A 24,413-nucleotide genomic window follows, 5' to 3' on the forward strand; every position below is an offset into this window, starting at 1 on the left:
ATCATCCTGCGAAATTCTGACATCATCTGAACCGTTCTGAAATATTCCCTCTCAATTAATCTCATTAAAACCTTTCACTAATTTGTATACCTCAATCATATCACCCCCTTTCCACCTATCAATCAGTTTCTGTAACCCACAAATCTTCAACTTGTTCTCGTAAGGTTCATTCTATGGACTGAACCTTACGATCCATCTGCTACTATCTTGGTCACTCGCCTCTGGATCCTCTCCACTTCCTCCTCCTCATCACCAAGAAACCCTGGTGCCCAGATCTGCATACAGTTGTCAAGATGGGGTCTTATCAAGGCCCAATAAAGAGGAACAATAGTCTGCTTGTCTCTGTTCGTCAAAGTATTCTTCAGTAACCAAGTGATCTGATGAGTTGCTTTAGTCACTTTTGCTATGTGCCCCCTAATTTTAACTCTCTATCCATTAACACTCCCAAGTCTCTGGCTTTGTCAATTTCCTGAAGTACAGTTCCACCAATGTGGTATACAGTGGCAATCTTTTCACCCCAAAATGCATAACTTTACACTTTGCTATTAAAATGATATCCATTCTTCTTTCCCCAGTCTACTAATCTATACAAATCATCCTGAAAAAAAAAATGATGAAATTTCTTTCATCTGAATTAACTATTACTCTACCCAACTTTGCATCATCGGCAAATAACTGAACAGTTCCTCCAGATCCTTTCCTTTATCGCTAATGTACAAATTAAACCTAGAACAGAACCCTGTGGCACACCACTAGTTACAGGCCTTCTTTTGGACTCTACTCCTGAATAAACTACACTCTGATATCTCTCTATCAACCACTCACTTATCCATCCCACCAACCCTATATCCATCCTCATGTGCTGCAGTTTACTGATTTTACTGATTAGAATTCCATGTGGTATCCTGTCAAAAGCCTTTGCAAAGTCCAGCAGTATCACTATAAATCCATTAACTTTATCTAACTCAGCTGTCACTGTATTATAAAACATGGGCAAGTTACTGAGGCATGATCTACCCTTCACAAAACCATGCTGTTCCCCTATACAGTACCAGTTTCTATCTATCCATTTCTGTATTTTGCTCTTGACCAACTTCTATAATCCTTTAAATTAAGGATACCAAAAAATTATATACTTGGTTTAATCCTTTATTCAAGTCTAAGCACACAAAGTTTGCACATGAGTTATTTTCAGGACTAAGGCAACTCGTATATAGAAGCTAATTTTCGTTTATGAAAATATGACTTCTGCATTACTTCAACCTTAGTATCACCTCTGGAGGTCTGGCTTCCGCTGATGAGACCTCAATAAAGGTCTCATCAGTGGAAGCCAGACCCCCAAAGGCCTGGGTAGTGACCCTTTCCATAATGCATAGCATTATACATACCCGTAATGATATGTGCTTTGCATTATGGGATACTAAGGCAGGTGATGTGAAGTTATAAGCTTCTATATAAGAGTTGCCCCAGTCCTGAAAAATAGTTCAGGTGCAAACTTATTTGCCTACACTTGGATAATGGATTAAACCAAGTATATAATTTCTTGATATCTTTAATTTATAGTATAACCAAGTGGAAAAACTTCCAACTACTATCTCTAATCTAGAGTATTTTAATAATAAGGAGGGACACATTTTGACTGCTTGTATATAAAAAGTAATGCAAAAATAATGCAGTAATTGCAGTTCAACCTTAGTATCACCTCTGGGGATATGGCTCCAATATGAGACCTCAATAAAGATTGAAAGCAGCTTAAGTATAAAGAGCTAATAAGCTTCATTTCGGCAATGAAAACATTACTTAAATTAAGGGGATATTAAATCCCACATAGTTTTAAAACCGAAAAAGAAACTCAAAGATTGGAATCAGAGAGTTTCTTGCCGAATATAGTAAACTATAAAGTATCGGCAACACTAGCGTTAGCCAATGCAAGTGATCCTAGTACGTAGTACAATACCGGGCAACTCATTGCAAAGGTGGGGGAAGTTCAGATCACTATTCTTAGGTATTTTCCATAATGTAAAAACACATTTCCTAGGAAATGTATGCTGTCATTACATTATGGAGGGAGGTCACTACCCAGACCGGTTTCAGCCTTTTTTGAGGCTTCATCAGTGAGTAGCTCTCTAATTCCAATCTTTGAGTTTCTTTTTCGGTTTTAAAACTATGTGGGATTTAATATCCCCTTAATTTAAGTAATTGAAAGCAGCATTCTAGGAGATCAAATTTATCACTAAATTATGTAGATCACCAACATTATGTAATATTCACCAAAGGGAGAAAAATTCCGTGTATTCTTGCTATGAGAGGTTTTTAAATAGTGTCATCCTCTTAATTCAATGTGGTCTTATAGTCAATTGCAGGGATGACTGGAGAGCAATCCCAGGCAGAGAAAGCCAACTCAAGGCAGTTAACCCAGATGGGGCTAACCACCTGGGTATCAGTCATCTTCGCATTTTAGTTTCAATTGGTCTTCTGATTGTTCATCTATATGAGATTGGCTAAAAAGGTAAACTGACAGCTCTAGGCTATAATGAAGATATAAAAGATCTGAGGCCTTTTCTCTATCTCTCATGCTATCTATCTGTCTTTCTTTCTCCTAATACCCTCAGGCTCTCTTGCACCCCTATACTAACTACTCCAGGCCTATGATGAGCAACCCTTTACTTTTTCACCTCAATAAAGGTCGAAAATGGTCTGGTAGTGGCCCTTCCCATAATGCATTATGGGAAGCATTATACATGTCTGCAAGGATATGTGTTTTGCATTATGGGATACTAAGGTAAGTGATGTGAAGTCATTAGCTTCTATATACCAGTTGCCCCGGTCCTGAAGATATTTTCAGGTGCAAACTTTGTTTGCTTACACTTGGATAAAGGATTAAACTAAATTTATTATAGTCTAACCAAGTGCAAAATAAACTTCCAACATCTTTTTATAGCTTAATACTCAAGCATTTCTGAGTGATTATCATCCATTCCAGCTGCCTTTTTGCATTTTAAGATTTTGATGGTAGAAGACTGTTCAAATAAACAAGCAGTGACAGAACCATACTAGAAAATTTTCAAGAGAAATGCAAAGAGAAGTGCATATCAATGATTGAGGTATAAAAAGCCATTGATATGTACTCCTCTTTGCATTTCTCTTGAAAATTTCTAGTACAGTTCTGTCACTGTTTGTTTATTTCAACAGTCTTTCAAAGTAATTACTCCAGACATCCAGACATTTTTCATGCCACCATTATCATCTTTGATTCCTTTTACAGTACTCTTTCTTCCATTTCTAGGTTTCTTAAATAGCCTCCAGAACACTTTGCCACACTTAGTGCCTCCGTACGGCAATTGGAAGAACGACAATACATTACACCCTTCAATTGGAATAGCCTAAGTTCAATTCTCGTCATGACAGAAGGAATCTTTATGTGGACTTTTTTCAATTGAAGGTAAGTTAGCCGATCTCATACGGAGGTAGCAGGGTTTTTTTCTCCCGGAAACTCAAGTTTTTCATCCTGCATACAGACAAATCGGCCCTTCAGAACACACTCAGTTACAGACAAAAATACTAGTTGTGGTGGTGGGCGGTAGATGCCGTTGATGGAAACAATTGGTAGTAGAGGTTTGGTGTAGTGGTGGAGACAGTTGTATAGTAGGTGTCCTCCCGCAATGAGTCTTCGGACTCCTTGGAGGTGTCACAAATAATAATAATATTAATTCCTGATATTTATTTTCTATATTCTTACCAGTCTTCCCACGACTTTTTGTTTAGCTACTTTCACACATAGCTTAGCTCTCTTACATTTTCCTCTGTGTTCTTTTAGGGTATTGGTTAACTTATTTGCTAGGAACTTTTGGTATGCTTTCCTCTTTTCCAGGACTGCTTCTTTAACTTCTTGTGTCCACCATAGCATTCTTATTTTTCTATCTTTGCAGACAACTTCATCACATACCTCCCTAGCTTAATAAATCAATGTCTTCTTCAGAGTTTCCTACTGAGATTTCAAAGTTTCGTTCATGTTTTCTTCAATAATGTTCTTTTAATTAAGTCTACAATTTACTTGTAAGAACTATTCAACTTTAATTACTTTTAAAACTTTCTTACATATTGTTCTTTTTAATGTGATATCCATTTTAATCCTGCTTAGTACTAATAATCACTTCCAATTTCAAATCCTCTGTACACTCTTTTCTTGAACGAGCATGATGATATCACCATCAACAATGACATAGCCAATGAGGATTTTGTTATTTCTTGTGTCTTCTCTCCATGTGAACTTGTGCACATATTTATGTTGAAACATGGTGTTAGTAATGACTAGTCTGTATCCTGAGTAGAAGTCCAGTAAATACTTACCTACAGAGGACAGTGAGCTCTCTATGGGGTGCAGTGTCTCAAAAAGAGAAAAGTTACCAAGTTGGATAGCACAGGATTCAGTTTGTGGGTGATGCCTGAGAGAAGATATTCATTTTTTTTTATATCTGATTCACACATGAAAGGCCAGATACCCTATAGCACATTAGTTCCATGTGCAGACAAGAGGAATAGAAAAAAGGAAGAATCTGTTCATGTTTTGCTTGAAAAGCTGAGGGTTGTAATCTATGGGAAAGGCAGAGTGGTGGAGACTGTTCCAAAGGACAGACATAGATGGAATGAAAGAGAAGGCAGTGAAGTTAGTTCGGTGAGTTTCAATATTGACTGTAAAAGAGTGTTGGGTAGCAGTGCCTCTTGTTTTAATGATTTTAGAGGAGAATGAGGGAATAATAGTAGCCAATTCAGCAGAGTACATCCATGAAAGTATCTGCAGAAGAGGCACACGGCAGAAACTGAATGTTTATAAGAGAGGGATTGAAGTCGTATGTGTGAGAGAGAGGGATCGTTAATTAGCAGGAGTGCCATCTTCTCGACAGAATCAAGCGATTTTAGAGAGGATTTTGGTACATCACCCCAAATATAGGAACAATATTCAATGGCTTGGTGGATTTGGGCTCTGTATAGAGTTAGCAGGAGTGAAGTAATGTCTTGTGCGAAAAAGTACACCCAGTGTTTCGGCAGCTGCAGAAGTCATATGGTTGTACCAGGAAAGATCTAAAGTGCAAGTCAGTCCATGAAGAGAGATCTGATCATGCTTGAATATCTCAGTTTTACTGAAGGTAAGGGGGAAGCATGTGAGCTGTTTCTTGCAAGAGATCAGACAGGACTGAATTTTGGTGACACTGAAGTTTACAAGGTTGTCCTTGCCCCACTGAGATATAGCTAGAAGATCTGAATTCAGGTTTGCTGGTTATAATAGATCTTGAGGATTCTAAATACTTGAGCACTACAAGGTTCGTTGAATGAAAAAGAGAAATAGGGTGTACTGTCATTAGCAAAGCTATGGATAGGATTTGAAGTCTAAAATAGCAAGTCATTTATATTCAAAAGGAAGAGAGTGGGTGAAAGAACAGAACCACGAGATGCTTCTGCATTGGTGGGGAAATCTGAGGAGAGTAAACTGTCCACTATAACACATAGTGAACAATCAGTGAGAAAGATGGCAATCCAGTTGCAGAGCGAGGAAGGCAGGCCATAGGATGGCAGTTTGCTAAGCAGGCCCCTATGCCAAATCTAATTGAATGCCTTTGAAATGTCGAGGGCAATCACCTGAGTTTCTCCAAAATTTCTCCACAGCTTGAGTCCAGAGGAGAGTGCTGAAAGGAAGAAGATCAGCTGTAGATCGCAAGTGATGAAATCCATATTGCTGGTCACTGATTTGCTGGTGTGACTCTAGGTGGTTCAAGAGTTAGTTGTTGATGACCTTCTCTATAGCTTTAGAGAGAAGAGAAATGAGACCAACTGAATAGTAGTCGGTTGACTTTTATCACCTTGCTTTGAGATGGGTTGGATGTGGACCTATTTCCATGTTGTAGGTAGATAACAGTTGAACAGGATATTTTGAAGCGGTGATGCAGGTTCTGGGTCACAATTTTTTAACACAATAGGTGGGATACCATTAAGACCAGATGTCCTGTTTGTGTCCAGGTTATTTAGGATTCTTCAGATTTCTTTTTGTTAGAAGATTATGGGTGACATGAAAGGTACTGTTCTTGGTAGAGTGGAGGGAACTTTTCCCCAGTCTTCAATGCAGGAACTGGAAGAGAAAAGTGATGCCAGTAAGCTAGCCTTGTCTTTAGGTGAGGTAACTACAGTACCATCTGGATGTGAGAATGCTGGAAACCTGGGTGGGCAGGAGTTGTGCCCAATGGACTTGGCAAGGAACTAGGAGTGAATGCCAATTGGGCAGGAGGCAAGTTTGCCATATTTAGCCCTTTCAAAGTCTGACTTGGACTTAGTGATGATTCTTTTACAACTGTTGCGAGCTGCAGTGTAGGTAGAGTGGGTAGCTGGAATTTTGGTCTTGAGCTATTCATGGTAAGCAGAGGTTTTTTATTTTACACAGTTATCACACTCTTTTGAGAACCAAGACTTGGATGGTGACTGAGTATTTGAAGTAGCATGAAGGATGAAAGCCTTCGTTCCTGTGAGGATGACTTTTGTTATTCGGTTTGAGCAGGTGTTTGGATCAGAGAAGCTGAAGTAGTACTTGGACCATGAGAAGGAGGAACAGAAGTCAAGGAGGTCCTCCCAGTTGGCACTCTTATAGTGCCAAAAACATGAGACTATGAACTGGTGAATGAAGGTAGTTCTGTGGCAAAAAAGACTTGTATGAGGTTGTGGTCTGAGTTACCAAAAGGAGAACCAACAACCAAAGTACCTGGAAGGGGAACTTATTAGGATGAGGTCAAGTGTGTTGGCAATTTGAAGGGGGAGGGGTTGTCAGGTATTCTGATCGGAAGACTGATGATCTGAGACAGGTCATTGCTGATAGAAAACGCATAAGCATTTCCAGTTTCACCAATCAGCCTGCTGATCGGTGAAACTGGAGAAGGCGAGCCCATATGAGTTGTGGATATTGAAATCCCCAAGATGGATGACCTCACTAGTGGAGTATTCCCACTGCAGAAAGTTGAGCTTTAAAGAGAGATAGTTGAAGAGGTCACAGTGGTTGATGGAGTTTGTAAAGTGACGGAGGGAGTATTTGAAAAGATCAGGTTGGTTTGGTAGAGAAATTTTGAGCCAAATGTGGTGGAAAGAGTTGTGTAATGTGTAATTTGGGCAGTTGAGATGGACAGTGGTTATTGCGGCTGCTAGTTGGGGTTCTGGTAGGAATGGTACTTCTGGTTTAGATGATAGTAGGTGGTGTGCACATTGTTTATACTGCTGTTAAGGCCACAGATATTGGTGAAGTGGATGTGGAAACTTTTTTTTGGTAAGAATTAATATTGGTGGGTTGTTTTATTGGATTTCTGTTGTTTTTTTATGATTCTTTTGGTTGATTTGTAATGTTTTTTATGATTGGTTTTTAGATGTTTTTTTATATTTGGATTTCTTTTTTGTTTTTTGATGTTTTTTTAACTATTTTTTGTGGAAGAATTTTTGTGATCTGCAGTTAAATAGCATTTCTTTGGGTTGTGGTCCATTATATTTGATTAGGAAGAGATAAAGAGAAAGTGGGGCAAACAGTGCGATGCGACAGACTTGCAGACATACTACTCACACAGAGGGAACTCGGTCTTCTGTCCATATGTGGCCTTGACTTTCTTATCAATTTTCTAATTACTCGGTAACACTTCAGAAGTTTTTTGGCAACATTTGAGAAATTATAATTGCAAACAAAATATCTTCTGGAATTCAGCCAATGAAAAACACCATATAACCACTTACATACACCATATGATAATCAAACAAAGGAAACTTATTAGAGTTTCCTACTTACAGGCATATAAATTTTATATATATATATATTGTTGTGCAGAATAGAATTACTTTGGTATTTGTAAAGAACTACACAAATGACATCCCATTAATTAGAGATAAATATAACAAGGAAGAAAATAACTGCAAACAATCATAAAATGATGTGTTTCAAAATAGCATTCTTGTCAGTTACACTTCTTATTACACAGCAATTGTACTGTAGACATAATTTTGTTTTGCTTAGTTCTGCTACTGAAATTAAAAGATATGATGCCAAAATTTAGCAGAGATCTTAAACGGAAAATTTTAAAAAATTCCATCTGGTCAGAAAGGAATTACTGTCATTGTTTTGAATTTTCCAGCAATAATTCTGCCATTTCAAATGAGGTATCTAATCTTCTTCCACTTGGTGAGATTGACCATGATATGATCACCATGTGGGGACCAGCCATACTTCTCTGAGGAAAAGATACATATATGTGGAACTACAAGGCAAGTGATTATGCAAACCTTGGCCTGGAGCTATAGTATGGAATGAGTAGTTAAGTTAAAAAGAGATAAATGCTGCTGGGAGTAAATACTGATCTAGATCTATTTAACAGTATTAATTTCTGTATGTAATTCGAAGGTCAAAAGGCTAAACAAGATAATTTCTAATTTCTTGGTAACACTTCAGATAAACAGGATAGATGTAAAATGGATAGAAATATAAAAATGGGGAGATAAGAAAGCAATCTGGAAGAAGAAGAAAAAAAAAGCATTATGAAGGTGACACAAGATGAATAATGGTAATAATCAATTGCATGGGAAGCACAAAGCAGATGACTCAGTTGGTAAGAATAGCAAAAGTGCAGTATGAGCAGAAAAAAGCTAATTACGTCAAGAAGAATCCTAGAGAATTCTGGTAAGTAGAAGAAAGAATGATTATGGTAAGATGATGTTAATGGGTGAAAATGATGCTACAGAGGATACAATTGAGGTATTCCATGTTAGGCCATATTACCCTCATAAGCATGAGAAGCTTAAATGTAGAAGGAATGGGAAAGATAGAGACTGATCAGGAGCAAGTAGGAGGAATTAAGTAAAGTTGATATCAATAAGGCAATAGGACTGCATGTTTTAAGGGAATGTTCCAGAGGGTTAACAACAGCTTTGACATACTTTTTTAACATGAGTCTTGCAAAAGGGCAAATCCCAAGGAGTAGAAAGAGAGTAAAAAATTGTTCCATTTCACGATGGTGATGATGAGACAGGCTACAAATTATAGATGTCTGGAGTTGTAGTTAAGGTGTTAGTGAGGACTATGATGCTGAATTTGGTGCATAATTAGGTGTGTCAGTGTGATATACTTAGATTTTTTCAAGGCCTTTGATAAAATGCCACACAAAATTTTTGTAACTAAATTGGAATGACTAGAGTTAGAAACCAGATGAGTGAGTTAGGTGACTGGTTATCAAAGGGATATTGGAAAGTTGTGTTTGGAGAAGTATCCCAAAGGGGGAGAGTGATGCATCTTTGTTTAACTTGTATGTTAATGATATTGGAAGAGGTTTAATTGGAGATATGCAGTTAGCAGATGATGAAAAAGCTGGGGAGAACTATGAGAAATGAAGCAGATGTGACCTAACAGGAGGATATGAAATGACTATAAGTGGGCATGTGAGTGAAAAATGTTGCAAAGCATGAGGTTTTGCAATTTAGCAGACAAGGATAGGATGTAAAATATACAGTTGGGGGAAATTTTGAAGAAGGTGGAAAAGATATGAGAGATCTGGGAGTGATAGTGGACAGGGACTGGAAGTTTAGGGGATCACATCACTTAAGCTGAGAATTCATCATAGTCATCACATCAGATTATGGCAATGATGAGGAAAACTTTGATATGCTGAAGTAAAGAGGTTATGATTTTCCACTGATGAATTATTGTGCACAGATTTGACTACCTGGTTTTCATGGGGTGAAGATATATTAGAAAGGATCCAGAGTGATTGACTAAAGTAGCTTCAGGTCTTTGGAATGTGGAGTATGAAGAAATATGGAGAGAATGCCATTTATAGAACCTCCTGAATAGGAGGAGGGGAAGGGAGGGGACGTGACTGAGACATAAGTTAATGTGGAAAAGATTTTTTCAGATCGGGGAGAGAGGGGGGGGGAGAGAGAGAGAACAACAGGCCATTCCTGGAAGATGTAAGGAGGACATGTGCAAGGAAATGTGGAGAAGGTTCTTTGCATAGAGAGCAGTTAACAAGTGGAATGTATTGCCTGAGAGTGTGAGGAGGGGAAGATTCTCTTGTAACGAGGCTTTTGACTCCACAGAAGTCCAATATTATTAATAATAATACCAAGAAAACATAATTTTGTCATGCTCTCACCCAGCACATTCTTTTAGTTCATGGAATCACTATACAATATTCTTACTCTCTCTCTCTCTTTCTCTGAACCTTTCATACTTGTTTTCCCTTTTATCTTTTTTTTTTTCTGTACTCATCCCATGCACTGTCCCATGGATGACTCCATGCAAATGCCCTATTTATCTCATTATGGCTACCTCTTTAATCTCCTGAATCTTCCATCATTTCTTTTATGCTATCATTGGTATTTTGTTCACTATTGATTACTTTTCAAATGCAATCGCATTGATATTCTTTCTGATGTTCACATTTTGTTTCAAAATAGGTACGTAAGCTGTCATGTTTGTAGAAATGAAAGACAAAAACTATGTACAATAACTTGAATAATTATGTTCCATTGTCAATGTACTGAAGATACCTTAGATACTAAGGCAAAATTTTACATCTATTAAAATTATTCTAAGTAAGTTTTAGTTTCTGTCTACAATTTCCAAACACTCACATTTTTGTGTCTTTTATGGATACGATTGCTTTTTTCTCATTATTATTATAACTTCTGGCACTTATTTTTGGAAACTTTGATATTCTCTCTGCTATTCTTGCTTTCCATCCATAAATCTTCCTTTATCTTCAGTAACAAAAGCATTTCTCACACAAACATATCATTAAATCTGCAATGTTAAACTTTCAAAATAATGATATGATATGATAGTCATCTGATATAATGACTGTCTTGTCTCTCATTGTTCTGTTCTACATCATATAACTGATATATATTAGTGCCATATAAATGCACCATGTTCAAACAACATACAACAATATGATATAAGCTAACACACAATTCAAATATACCAATAAAAAAAAAAAATACAAATGAACACAGTCTCATTATTATTTCAGAAACATTAGTTATCTTTCTCCAGCAAGCTAAATGGCAAACCATAAGCAAAACATGGTAATAAAAGTCAGTAAAACAGTGAGGTATTTAAATATTAACGATCTATAGTCTATGATCATGTATGCTTACCTTTTTATCTTCATAATGTAGAATTTTGGCATACAGTTGATGTTTTTCTTTTGCAGTGTACTTACTGTTTTCTCCGAAATCTGAAAATGTTCTAAATGCACAATGTGAAAAAAGGTGTGAGAAATTAATGTAAGAGCATATGTAAAAAATCTGATTTATAGAAAGAAAATAATATAATTGTGAAGTATAATGCATTAAATTCTGCAATTAATCTTGTGATTCCATGGAGACTTTGAAATAATACTTTCTTTCTTTCCTAATCCTCTTCTTCTACCTTTTACAGTACCAAGGTTTTTTATCCTTACAATTACAACTGTCTCAAGGATAAGGTGGCTGGCCTTATGCCTTCTGGTGTGCATATGTCTGTAGATGTGTGTGTTCACAGAGCCAGATTGCCTGTTCAGGGGGGAATCAAAAATCCGAGTTTCCGGGTGCAAAAACCCCCTACCTCTGTATGAGACCAGATAACTCAAAAAAAAAAAAAAGAAAAAAAAAGAAAGAGATAAGATAAAGGTTCCTCATGTCACTGATGGAAATCAAATCCAGGTCTTTCTGACCAAAAGGTTTTGTCTATAATGACTGAACTACAGCCTCGGAAATAATACTATTAATATCAAATATTTTGTGTGAGATATCAGAAGCATTTTCCCTCCCCTGTTTTTAGGAGTATCTGAAAAGGCTGAAAATATCAGTTTAATGTGGCTAAATGTAAAGTCCTCTGTAATGTAAGTTAAATGTAAGATACTCTACTCCTCCAGGTTGGGGGGGGGGGGGGTTTGCATAAGGCTGGTTACCTTACCAAGTAAAAAATGTCTACAATTCAGATGCTTCAACTAGAAAATTCATCAGAGAGAAACAACGAAAAATGACAAAGGATAAAGACAAATGAATAGGAATCTTGGACATTTGAAAAGTAGGCCACATGGAATGTATGAAGCACAACAAAGGAATTAGAATTAGCAAAACAACGAAAAACTAAAAATATTAATATAGCCATGATAACAAAAACAAAAAAAAGAAATTAAAGGGAACAAAAGCTATAGCTATAGATGAGAGCAGTATCAAAGAAGCAGAAGGTTACAAGTGGGAGTTCCACAGGACTCAGTACTGGGACTTATATTGTTTAACTTTTATATCAATGACATTGTCAATGGATGTCAAGGGGATATGCAATTGTTTGCAGATGATGTAAGGCTGGGAAGGATTATTATTAATAGTGCAAATGTGGCAGTTCTTCAAGAGAATTTGAATAAAATGGACAGATGGGCAAATGAATGGGTATGCAAGTTTAATTCAGCTAAATGTAAAGTCTTTAAGTTTGTAATGCATCAATGAGAGGCTGCATACTCTCTTGGAGGAACTGTACTGGAAGAAGTGGGGTAGGCAAGGGATCTTGGGGTGATGACTGATAGAAACCTGAGATTCAGAGAACACATTGTTGCAAAGGTGGTGAAGGTAACCCAGAGGATTGCTACAATGCTGAGAAGAACAATGACCTGCAAAGATAAAAGAGTTGTCATTCCATTGTATAAAACCCTGATCAAACCACACCTGAACTACTGTAATCAAATTTGGTCCCCAGTATTTGAAGGGAATAAATTAACAGTGGAAAGAGTGCGTGCAGAGGAGGACAACAAAGATGATATCAGGAGTGTACAGTGTTGGTAATGAGGATAGGCTGAGGGATCAAAAATAGGTTGTGGACTGCAAAGTTTGGTAGATAGAAGAAGGAGAGGTGATATGATTGAGACATTTAAACTGTTGAGAGGAAATTACAGGGTTGACAGTGGGGAGTTCTTTTGTTTGGTGGAACAAAGGGAAGGGGCAAGGACAAGGGGCCAAATCTGGAAGTTGTCAAAGGAAATCATGAGCAAGAGGGTGAGGTGTGGTTTCTTTGCATAGAGGGTGGTTGAACCGTGGAATGCATTGTCTGATATAGTTGTGAGAGCATGAATGGTGAATGAGTTCGAGGAGTGATATGATAGACTTCGTGTTTTCTACAGTGGGCCTCACACAATGTATCTTGTGACTCCATGGAGGTCCTGAATCATCATCATAATAATAAATTTTGGTTGTAACTTTAGATGATCATAAGTTAGGGAGTACCTATATAGAATGTTGCAAAGTACTTTTCATTTTTAATCTAGTTATATATTAAATCATGTAATGTAACATTTGTAAAGCCTTGTAACTTCTGTATGAGTATTTCTGATTAAATATCATCTGTTCCAATTACCTTTTCACACTTCAGGTTTCTAAGGCTTTTTCTATGACAATCAGGAGTACTCAATAATATCTGTCATTATTTATCTCATTTAACAATCTTTCAAAGTAATTTACTCTATATTCCCAATATCTTCAGTTTTTATGTCATTTTAATCAACATATTCCTTTTACTCTCCTCCATTTCTAAACTTTTCAACAGTCTCCAGAACATTTTGCTACCTTTGTGATATTTATTATTATTATTATTATGTGACACCTCCAAGGAGTCCATAGACTCATTGAGGGAGGGCACCTACTCTACAACTGTACACCACTTAATCCACCAACTACAGCAAACCGCTGCTACCATAATTTCCTACACCAACACCATCTACTGCCCACCACCACCACCACCATTATTTATGTTCTATATTCTTAAGTCCTCCCATGACTTTTGTTTAGCTACTTTTACACAATGCTTAGCTTTCTTCCATTTTTTTTTCTGTATTCTCTCAGGGCATCAGCTACTTGCTAGGAAATTTCAATATGCTTTCATCTTCTCCAGGATTGAGTTCACCATAAAATTCGGATATTTCTGTTCTTGCAAACAAGCACAACATATCTCCCTAGCTGAATCAATTAGTATTTTCTTCACAGTTTGTCACTGAAATTCCAAGGTCTGATTCTTGTTTTCAATAATCATTTTCATTTTTTCTCCAATAATGTTTGTATATTTGAGTCTACAGTTCACCTCTCAAAGACACTCAACTATGATTCATTTTAAAACTTTCTTAGATATTTTTAATATGATATTAATTTTTATCTTGCTCAATTTCAGATTCCCCAGTAGCGAAAAACTGACCGTACTTCTTGTGTATCTTCTTTTCATGTGAATTTGAGCATATCTTTATGGTTGAACATGGTGTTAGTGATAACTAGTCCATGTCCTGAACAGAAATCCAGCAAGTCCCATCATTATTAGATTGATACTTTTTTCCAGATTTTTCAAAAACATTTCTATATATTTGGTATTCATTTCACACTGAGTTGTTTAGATCTTTAACAAAGACCAAGCTGCCTTCTCTAATGACTTGAAAAATTCCTCCACAGGCACAATAAATGTCATCATCTAACTCTTTATCTTCAAATTATTATAAGTAGTAGCAGTATCTTCCTCAGATAACCTCAGTAGAAGCTTTGAGGAAAACAACAGATACACCACCTGAACAAACAAACAAACAAATTTATTAAAAATGAATGTACTCAGCAATTAGTATACTGAATTTTTGTTGTGAAAAAATGTAACAATAATGTTTTCCTAATATATACATATCTTCTTCAAATAACTTCAGCAAAAGCTTTGAGGAAGACAATAGATACTCCACCCAAACAACAAACAAATTTATCAAAAACAAATATACTCAGTAATTTCTATGCTGAATTTTTGTTGTGATAAAAAATGTAACAATAGTGTTTTAATAATATATCTGTAAATATGCTGTATACTAACAAACTTTAATCTTGATATTGAATTATTATTATCATTATTATTAAATTATATGTGTAAAATAAATAATATATAAAAATGGGATTTCAATAAAAAATTATTGAAATATAAATTCAAATGATAAAATGCAGAAAAAAATTATGTATACTCATAAAATTATTCCATACCAATATCATTAAAATGAAAAAGATCTCTCTTAGCACTGTTAAAAATACAAAGCAATTTTAAACCTGGTTTTACTCCATTTCCCAAGTAAGCAAACAGACAAACAAGTCAAGTTTGCGCCTGCAAGTGATGCAAGTCTAGCTGATCCTACAGGTAGTGCAAGACCAAGACAACTCGTGGTAAAGGTGGCATAAGCTCTGATCACTAATCTTAATATTTACCCTTAATACCAAAACACATCTCCAAGAAGGGGATGCATGATGCTTTGTATAAAAGGCAAGGGGCCACTATCCAGACCGGTTTCGACCTTTATTGAGGTCTCATCAGTGGGAACTAGGCTAGAAATACCAAGATTTAGTAATACAGAGCTTATAAGTATTTTACCAGAACAAGTTGCCATAAGGAGATATAAATGTAGAAAGTATTTTATCTTGGGTATAATAAATGTTAAAAATACCAAGCAATTTTAAACCTGGTTTTACTCCATTTCCCAATTAAGCAAACAGACAAACAAGCACCTGCAAGTGATGTAAGTCTAGCTGATCCTACAGGTAGTGCAAGACCAAGGCAACTCGTGGTAAAGGTGGCATAAGCACTGATCACTAATCTTAATATTTACCCTTAATGCCAAAACACATCTCCAAGAAGGGGATGCATGATGTTTTGTATTAAAGGCAAGGGGCCACTACCCAGACCGGTTTTGACCTTTATTGAGGTCTCATCAGTGGGAGCTAGGCTAGAAATACCAAGATTTAGTAATACAGAGCTTATAAGTATTTTACCAGAACAAGTTGCCATAAGGTGTTTTAAACTTATTAAATAAAAATCTCTGGAGGAGATATAAATGTAGAAAGTATTTTACCTTGGGTATAATAAATGTTAAAAATACCAAGCAATTTTAAACCTGGTTTCATTTCCCAAGTAAGCAAACAGACAAACAAGTCAAGTTTGCACCTGCAAGTGATGCAAGGTCTTGCACTACCTGTAGGATCAGCTAGACTTGCATCACTTGCAGGCGCAAACTTGACTTGTTTGTCTGTTTGCTTACTTGGGAAATGAAACCAGGTTTAAAATTGCTTGGTATTTTTAACATTTATTATACCCAAGGTAAAATACTTTCTACATTTATATCTCCTCCAGAGATTTTTATTTAATAAGTTTAAAACACCTTATGGCAACTTGTTCTGGTAAAATACTTATAAGCTCTGTATTACTAAATCTTGGTATTTCTAGCCTAGTTCCCACTGATGAGACCTCAATAAAGGTCGAAACCGGTCTGGGTAGTGGCCCCTTGCCTTTTATACAAAACATCATGCATCCCCTTCTTGGAGATGTGTTTTGGCATTAAGGGTAAATATTAAGATTAGTGATCAGAGCTTATGCCACCTTTACCACGAGTTGCCTTGGTCTTGCACTACCTATAGGATCAGCTAGACTTGCATCACTTGCAGGCGCAAACTTGACTTGCTTGTCTGTTTGCTTACTTGGGAAATGGAGTAAAACCAGGTTTAAAATTGCTTGGTATTTTTAACATTTATTATACCCAAGGTAAAATACTTTCTCTCTTAGCACATTAAATGAACCAAAAATTAAAGATGCCAAGAAATTATATTCTTGGTTTCATCCTTTATTCAAGTGTAAGCAAAGTTTGCACGCAAAGAAACTTCATGACTGGGCTACTTGTATATAAAGGCTAATGACTCCACATCAGTTGCCTTAGTACACCATAATGGAAGGTGCATATCCTTAAGGACAAGTATAATGCTATGCATTATGGGAAGGGCCACTATTCAGACCAGGTTTGACCTTTATCGAGGTTTCATCAGTGGGAGCTGGACTCAGAAGAGATACCAAGGTACAGACACAGAACGTTACCGGTTTGATGGGTAAAGCATGCATGCTCTTCATATTCCCCAGTGTCTGAGAGGGAAGTTCTTTGAGTGGAGAGTTATTGAGCTTTAAGCTAACCCTGGAAGGGCAGTGAGATTAGCTATGTTCAGCTGAGCATAGAATTGACTTGGGCCTTTTGTATTTTTAGAATTCTGCTTCATTGTAGTCTGAAGTTTGCTTGATCAATGGGTTTGGATGATTGCTTGTCTTGGTGAAGAACGTTTCTGCTAGATCATGAAGGATTGATGTGATGTAGGGAACATTGACTTCTATGTGAATCTGGGAGTTTCTAATGAACCATGGGGTGTCCAGAATCATTCTCCGGCATTTATTCTGTATCCTCTGCAGTTTTTGAATGTCTGTATCCGAGGTATGGCTCCATGCAAGAGATGCGTAAGTGATGACTGGGCATATTAACATCCTGTATATGAGTAGTTTGTTCCAAGTATCCAGTTTGCTTCTTCTGTTGATCATGAGGTAGAGTTGCTGATTACTATGGATGTCTTCGAGTTTATGTGTTTTATGTGACTGGTGAATTGAAGTTTTTTGTCAAGCATCAAGCCGAGATATTTGACTTCAGTCTGCCATGGAATCTTGACTCCTAGCAGCTGTATGTCCTCCTTGGTCTGGACCTTCTTTTTGGATAATAGTATGGCTGAACTCTTCTGGGGGTTTGCTTCGATCCTCCAGTCCATCAGCCACTTCTCCAATGCATGAATACTACTTTGGAATTTTCTGATATCCAGTTTGGGGCTAAGAGATCTTGCTAATCATTATCATCTGCATATAACGTAGTGATTGTTGAACTTGGGTTTTGAGGGATATTAGCTATGTAGATAGAAAACAGCAGGGGGGGCCAGAAGCCAGACACCTGCTAGGATCTTGCATCTTACCCCAAATCTATATCCCCATACAGACCAAGAAAGGAACTGCTCACATAGATAAAGTTGAAGCTCTAATTGACAGCTTGGAAACTCAATGTAACCCCCTCTTATGAAAATCTGAACATCAACCTTATCCACAAGATTCACCGCCGAGTCAAGCAGGTCTTAAGACAACAAAAGGGCAACTCAGAACCTATCGCACTCACTTCTCCAGCAGAAGTTACAATATCATAACCCATCTGAACAACAACAACAAGGCTCCAGGTCAAGATGGAATCACAAACAGAATAATCAAACTACTCCCCACTCATCTAGTCAACATAATCAATGCCATCCTCAGATTCAAGCATTTTCCCATAACTTGGAAGAAGGCAGATATCACACCAATCAAAAAGATTGGAAAGAACTCTCAACTCCCCGAAAGCTACAGACCTATCAGTCTTCCATCCAGCCTTGAAAAGGTTGCGGAAAAAGTGATCCTTACAAGGTTTCAATCATTACTAAATCACTTAAGGAATTGACAATGTAGATACAAATATAAATTAAATTACACTTTAATAAATATTTCCGCTATTTTGGCAACGTCACGTTGCCATCTTCAAAAGGCACGTGCATGTAGGCACTACAACACAGTAACTGAGAATGAAGTGATGAAGCTATTGTTCTCAAGCTATTGTCCTTAAGTGATTTAGTAATGCATAACCAATGTATAAGCCTGTCTATGAGAATTACCATCATCCACAGAGATGCGATCGCACGGAAGGCCCAGCAACACGGTAAAATGAAGTTGAAGTTGTCTAGACAATTAAATCGTCTAACTTTCCTAAAATGCTGCCGGGATAATCAAGTAATCCCGAATTGTGTAAAATTCAAGAACCGTTTTGTTTCACAAAAAGCTGTCCGTATATATAACCATGCCAGCTACGCTTTGCTGCGGGAACAAATCGCCGCTACGCAGTTTCTCTTAGCAGACATTAACAAAGCTATTCGTGCGTTTGAAGAAGAGCTTACATGCACTTTATATCACGAGCTTTGGTCAATTTTACATGACGTCTCATGTACCGCTGCAGACAAAGAATTTGAAAAAATACAAGGTCGACATGAAAAAATTCGAAAAATTAAAAAAGAACTCAACAGTCAATCAAAAACTTCCTACCAACACCGCAATCAACCTTTCTTCAGTCACCCTGAAGCCTGAAGCACTCAACACGCTTTCACGTGGCTACAACTTCGCCATTGCTCCCAGAAAAATACCTAGTGAGGATATTATGATCCAGATCGAACGCAGAATCCACCACCTTCCAAATCAAATCGCCAACAGTGTAAGACTGGATGTAGCTTGTGTCCTCTCCAAAGCAAGACCACCAAAAACCAGCATATCCAACAAGGAATTTAAAGCTCTGCAGGAAATGAGGAATAATAAAGAAATAGTTATCACCAAAACAGATAAGGGAAATGCAACTGTAGTACTTAACCAAAAGGACTACACAGGTAAGCTTAATGCTCTTCTATTAGATCGGGCTACTTACCTCCCTATCGAATACAATCCCACCAACTCACAAATCAGAAAACTTCACAGGCTCCTTAAGAAAGTAATTTCTTGGCCTGTAGCAGTTACCAACAGATTAAAGCCGTTTAACTCTATACCCCCCCCCCCCCGTATTTATGGACTCCCAAAAATACATAAAGAAAATGTGCCATTACGTCCCATAGTGGATGGCATTGATTCCCCCATATACAAATTAGCTAAACATTTGGCCAAAGCACTCACACACACTATACTGGCAACACACCATCACACACAAAAAACTCAGCCCACTTCAAAGCCAGCATAGAAAACCTTACACTCCAACATACTGATATAATGGTCAGCCTTGACGTCTCCTCCTTATTCACAAATGTCCCACTCAAGGAAACTTCTGAGCTAATCCAAGCTAAATTTTCTCCCAATATCAAGATATCTCAGCCCTATTTCAGTTCACAATGAACTCAGGCTATTTCGTTTGGCAGGGAAAATTCTACAAACAAATAGAGGGGACAGCCATGGGTTCACTACTCTCCCCACCCTTGGCCAATTTCTTTATGGAGACCTTTGAAGCCTTAGCCTCTGCCCCACAAAAACTAACCATATGGCTTTGCTACACTGATGATGTGTTCTCTACTTGGCCAAATGGCTCTGATACACTCCTCTCCTTCTTAACACACTTAAACAAACAATCAACACCCCAGAATCTCTCCCTGGAAAAAGAGGAAAACAACAGCTTCCCTTTCCTAGACACACTAGTCAGCCATCAGCCTGATGTTTATAGAAAATCCACCCATACAAGCAGGTACAATCACCAACAATCCCCCTCCCCTCACAACAACATGGAGTGGTGAAAACACTATACAACAGGGCTAAACTAATCTGTTCTAACAATATGGCCCTAAACATTGAACTAAATCACATCCTCAACACTTTCTCAGTCAATGGCCATCCCCCCCCAAAAAATCCAAAAAATATTGAAAGCTACAAACCACGACCCCCCCCTCCACAACAAGGATTATTCTAAATCCATCACCATTCCCTACATCCGAGGCACCTCAGAAAAAATTACCAGAATCTTAAAAAAACATGACTTGACCTCCTGTTACAGACCATACAGAAAACTAGCATCCCTTATCTACTCCACTAAAGACCAACCACTTCCCCTAGACCTACCTGGTGTATACCAGGTCCCTTGCAGCTGTAAACTGTCTTACTTTGGCCAAACAGGCAGGACAGCAAATATCAGAATTTTGGAACACAAGGACTACATCTGTTTTCAAAAGTACAGCCATTCTGGTCTTGTAGACCATGTTCTGGATACACGCCACAGAATACGGTGGAAGAAAGCTACAGTAATACACCGTAGCAAATACAAATTCAAAAGACTATTTATGGAATCAGCCTCAGCCCTAAGAAACTCTCCAAACCTCAACAAATTTGGTTGTATGAAACCGCCCAAAATTTGGGAGCACTACATCAGCAGATCTTCAGCCCAACAGCCAAGAACACCTACTTAGCCTGCTAGAGGGCACCATCAGGACTTTCAGGAGAACAATAGCTTCATCACTTCATTCTCAGTTACTGAGTTGTAGTGTCTATGTGCACGTGCCTTTTTTATAAGTTCCTTTTGAAGATGGCAATGTGACGTTGCCGAAATATCGGAAATATTTATTAAAGTGTAATTTAATTTATATTCGTATCTACGTTGTCAATTCCTTAAGTGATTTAGTAATGCATAACCAATGTATAAGCCTGTCTACAAGAAGGCTTCAATCAGCAAGAGATAAATTAGGTATTATTCCAAATGAGCAGTTCAAATTCAGAAAATACTACAGTACTGTACAACAAATACACTGAATGGTCAAATATATCACAACAGATTTCAACTGGAATCTCCACACAACTGAGGTCTTTATAGATGCTGTGAAGGCTTTTGATAAGGTGGCATCAGAGTCTTCTGTACACACTCATCAAATTCAATATACCAATTAATTTAATAAAAATAATTGACACATACCTCAAAGAAAGTGGCCCCAGTCCAGCATGCACGTTTGAAAGAGAAGGATGGTGAGAAAGAAAGCCGAAAAAATGTTAAAAAATCAGGAAAAAAGAAAACGAGCAATTTGAAAACCATAACGGATGTTAAAAGGGACAAAAGTGAGGCGAGCGTGGAGGAAAGAAACGAAATTGAGAGAACGAATTAAAGTAGAAATGGTGTGACGCAGAAATCGCAAGTGAAAAAAATCGAAAGAATAAATGATAGTGAAAAAAGAATGAATGATGGCGAAGGTTGGATGCATGTTGGACTGAAAGTACTGAAACAAAGAAAGATGAATGAGAGTAAAAGTGAGAAGAATGATAGCGAAAGTTAAACGCATGTTAGTCTGAAAGTACGGAAACAAAGAAAGATAAATGAGAGTGAAAGTGAGAAGAATGATAATGAAAGTTGGACGTATGTTGGACCGAAAGTACAGAAACAAAGAAGGATGCATGAGAGGGAAAGTGAGAAGAGGGGGGGTCGAGAGTTAGAAAGTTAGAAAGATTTAATGATAGAGAGAATGTATTGCAAGATTCGGAAAGTGAATTGGATTGGATGAGGCAAGAAATGAAATGGATGCGGAATGAAATTAAGAGAATTCAGGTCAAAACTATTAAAATAAATCATGATGGCATGAAAGAGATAACGAAAGATGAGCGAGTGGCTTTGTATGGTGACTCCATTATTAAAGGTGTGCTAGAGGATAAAATGCACAAGATATGTTTTCCAGGCAGTAAAATGAGTAGAGTGATTGAGGCATTAGATATGAGGCGGGAGCGAGCAAAAGAGTTAATTGCATTAATTGGTACAAATGATTTGAGAGAGAACAAAGAGCATGTCAGAATGAATGTCAGGAGGCTGCTTGGAAAGATAAAAGAGAATAGTGTGACAGGAAGGGTAGTCTGTGTGTTGCCAAGGTATGATTGTGGTGAAATGAGGCGGAGAGCAAGGATTATGAATGATATTCTGGCTGAAATGTGTGAGGAGATGGGAGTACAATTTGTTAATGTGTGGGATGAGTTTGAGGGATGAAGTGAGCTGTATGGGAGCGATAGACTGTATTTGAGTGGTTAAGGTGTGAGTCGCTTGGAGAGACTGCTGCTGGAAGGTAGAGAAGTGAATAGAGAGAATGAATCAGATCGAGAGGAGAGTGATGTGGAAGAGCAGGAGAGTAAGACAGGAGAGATTGAAGAAGTGGAAATGACTGGGAAAGTGAGTGGTATGAGTATAGAAAATGAGAGAATGAGTGTGCAAGAGGAGCAGGGAAACAGGGAGGCTCAGGGTGGACAGGGGTACACAGCGTGAGAAAGGTGGATGCTCCAAGAGGAGTTGAGAGCATGTGTAGGAAAGAAATAGGATGACCAGGGATCAAAAGGAAACAGATGAAATTGAAAAGGATTCTAAAATGAAGAAGCAGAAAGGGAAATGGCCCCAGTCCAGCATGGAGAGATCACATCGAGTGAGTGGTATCAGTGGAACTAGCTGCAGATCCAGAAATGAGCTGTCGTGTTTGTATACCAATGCTAGAAGTATAAGAAACAAGGCGGACGAAATGGTTGCACTAAATGCGTCTGTTCACCCAAAGATTGTCAGAATAAGTGAGACATGGTTAGATGAGGACGACATCCTGACAGGAATAAAGATGGAAGGGTATGACATGTTTCGTGAGGATAGAAGGGGTAAAAAGGGAGGGGGAGTGCTATTGATGATAGAGAAAGAGTTATGTCCATACAAGGTAGAGATGCAAGAGGGAAATAGGGACAGTGGTTTTGAGGCAGTATGGTGTGAGATAGAGGTGAATAGAATCCAATACTTGGTGGGATGTTGTTATAGACCTGGTAATGTGGATGGTGGTGATAGTGAAATGTATAGTCAAATAAGCCAAGCAAATAAGAAAAGGGTGATCATTATGGGTGATTTTAATTATGGCAATATAGACTAGAATAAAGAGATAACAACTGGAAGTAAAGAAAATGAGTTTCTTGAGTTTTTGAGGGATAACTACCTCAGACAGTATGTAACAGAGGGCACACGAGGATTAAGGGTCTTGGATTTGGTCATCTCATCAGAGGATGTAATTATGAATGAGGTGTCAAATCATCTACCAATTGGTGAAAGTGACCATGAGGTGATTACCTGGGTGGTTGCCAGCAGTGCAAGGACTCCTGTGAAAAAAGGGTATATGTGGAACTACAAGGGGGGGGGGGGGGATGATTATGAAGAGCTCAGGAGACAGCTTGAGGGTGTAGTGTGGAATGAGGAGTTAGCTGGAAAAGAGATCAATGCAGCTTGGGGGATTTTCAAAAACTATTTAGTAGATGCAATGTCTAAATGAATTCAAAGGGTGAGAAGGTTAAATAAGGTAGGTGTGAGATGGATGAATAAAGAGATTAAGCATGCGATACATAGAAAAAGGGCACTGTGGAGGCAGCATAAGAGAAGTAGAAGTAACCAATTTCATGAGGTCTACAAAGACCAGGCAAGGAGGGTGACTTGGTTGGTGAGAGTAGCTGAACAGAGGTATGAACAGCAGTTAGCTAATGAAGCCAAAAAGAATCCTAGGGAGTTCTCTCGATATGTAGCCAGCAAAAGAAAGAATGATTATGGAAGGATGACATTGATTGGAGGAAATGGTATAAAGATAGCTGTTGCAGAATGTGTGGTGGAGATACTTAATGAGCAGTTCATAAAGATCTTTCAATCTTGTGAATGTGATTTCATGGAGAGATTGAGAGCAGTTGATGATGGAGAGGAGAGACTGACTGTAAGTGAGCAAGAGGTGTTTGGGGAGTTGAGTAAACTAGATGTAAATAATGCTATGGGACTTGATAATATATCACTGCGTATTCTGAAGAAATGTGCCAGAGAGTTGACACCTGCCTTGACATATTTTTTAATACGAGTCTTGCACTTGGTCAAGTTCCTAAAGAGTGGAAGGAGGGCAAGATTGTGCCATTTCATAAAGGAGGTGATCGAACTCAAGCATCAAACTATAGGCCTATCTGTGTGTCAGTTGTTGTGGTTAAG

At 37.8% G+C, this 24,413-nt stretch overlaps 1 protein-coding gene across 3 annotated transcripts in view; it reads right to left on the reverse strand.

Annotated features, from left to right (window-relative positions):
* LOC150096963 (VPS9 domain-containing protein 1-like) overlaps positions 1–24,413 on the reverse strand; it is a 453,159-nt gene that overhangs the window by 175,947 nt on the left and 252,799 nt on the right. For all 3 annotated transcript variants that reach the window (XM_090408053.1, XM_090408054.1, XM_090408055.1), the window contains one exon: positions 11,170–11,260. In XM_090408053.1, coding sequence (XP_090264179.1) covers positions 11,170–11,260 — 91 coding nt within the window. The remainder of the gene's footprint in view (positions 1–11,169; positions 11,261–24,413) is intronic.

This window comes from Typopeltis vanoorti, chromosome 18, assembly GCF_054136105.1.
Source record: "Typopeltis vanoorti isolate ZY-2024b chromosome 18, IOZ_Tvanoo_1.0, whole genome shotgun sequence".
NCBI lineage: Eukaryota > Metazoa > Arthropoda > Arachnida > Uropygi > Thelyphonidae > Typopeltis > Typopeltis vanoorti.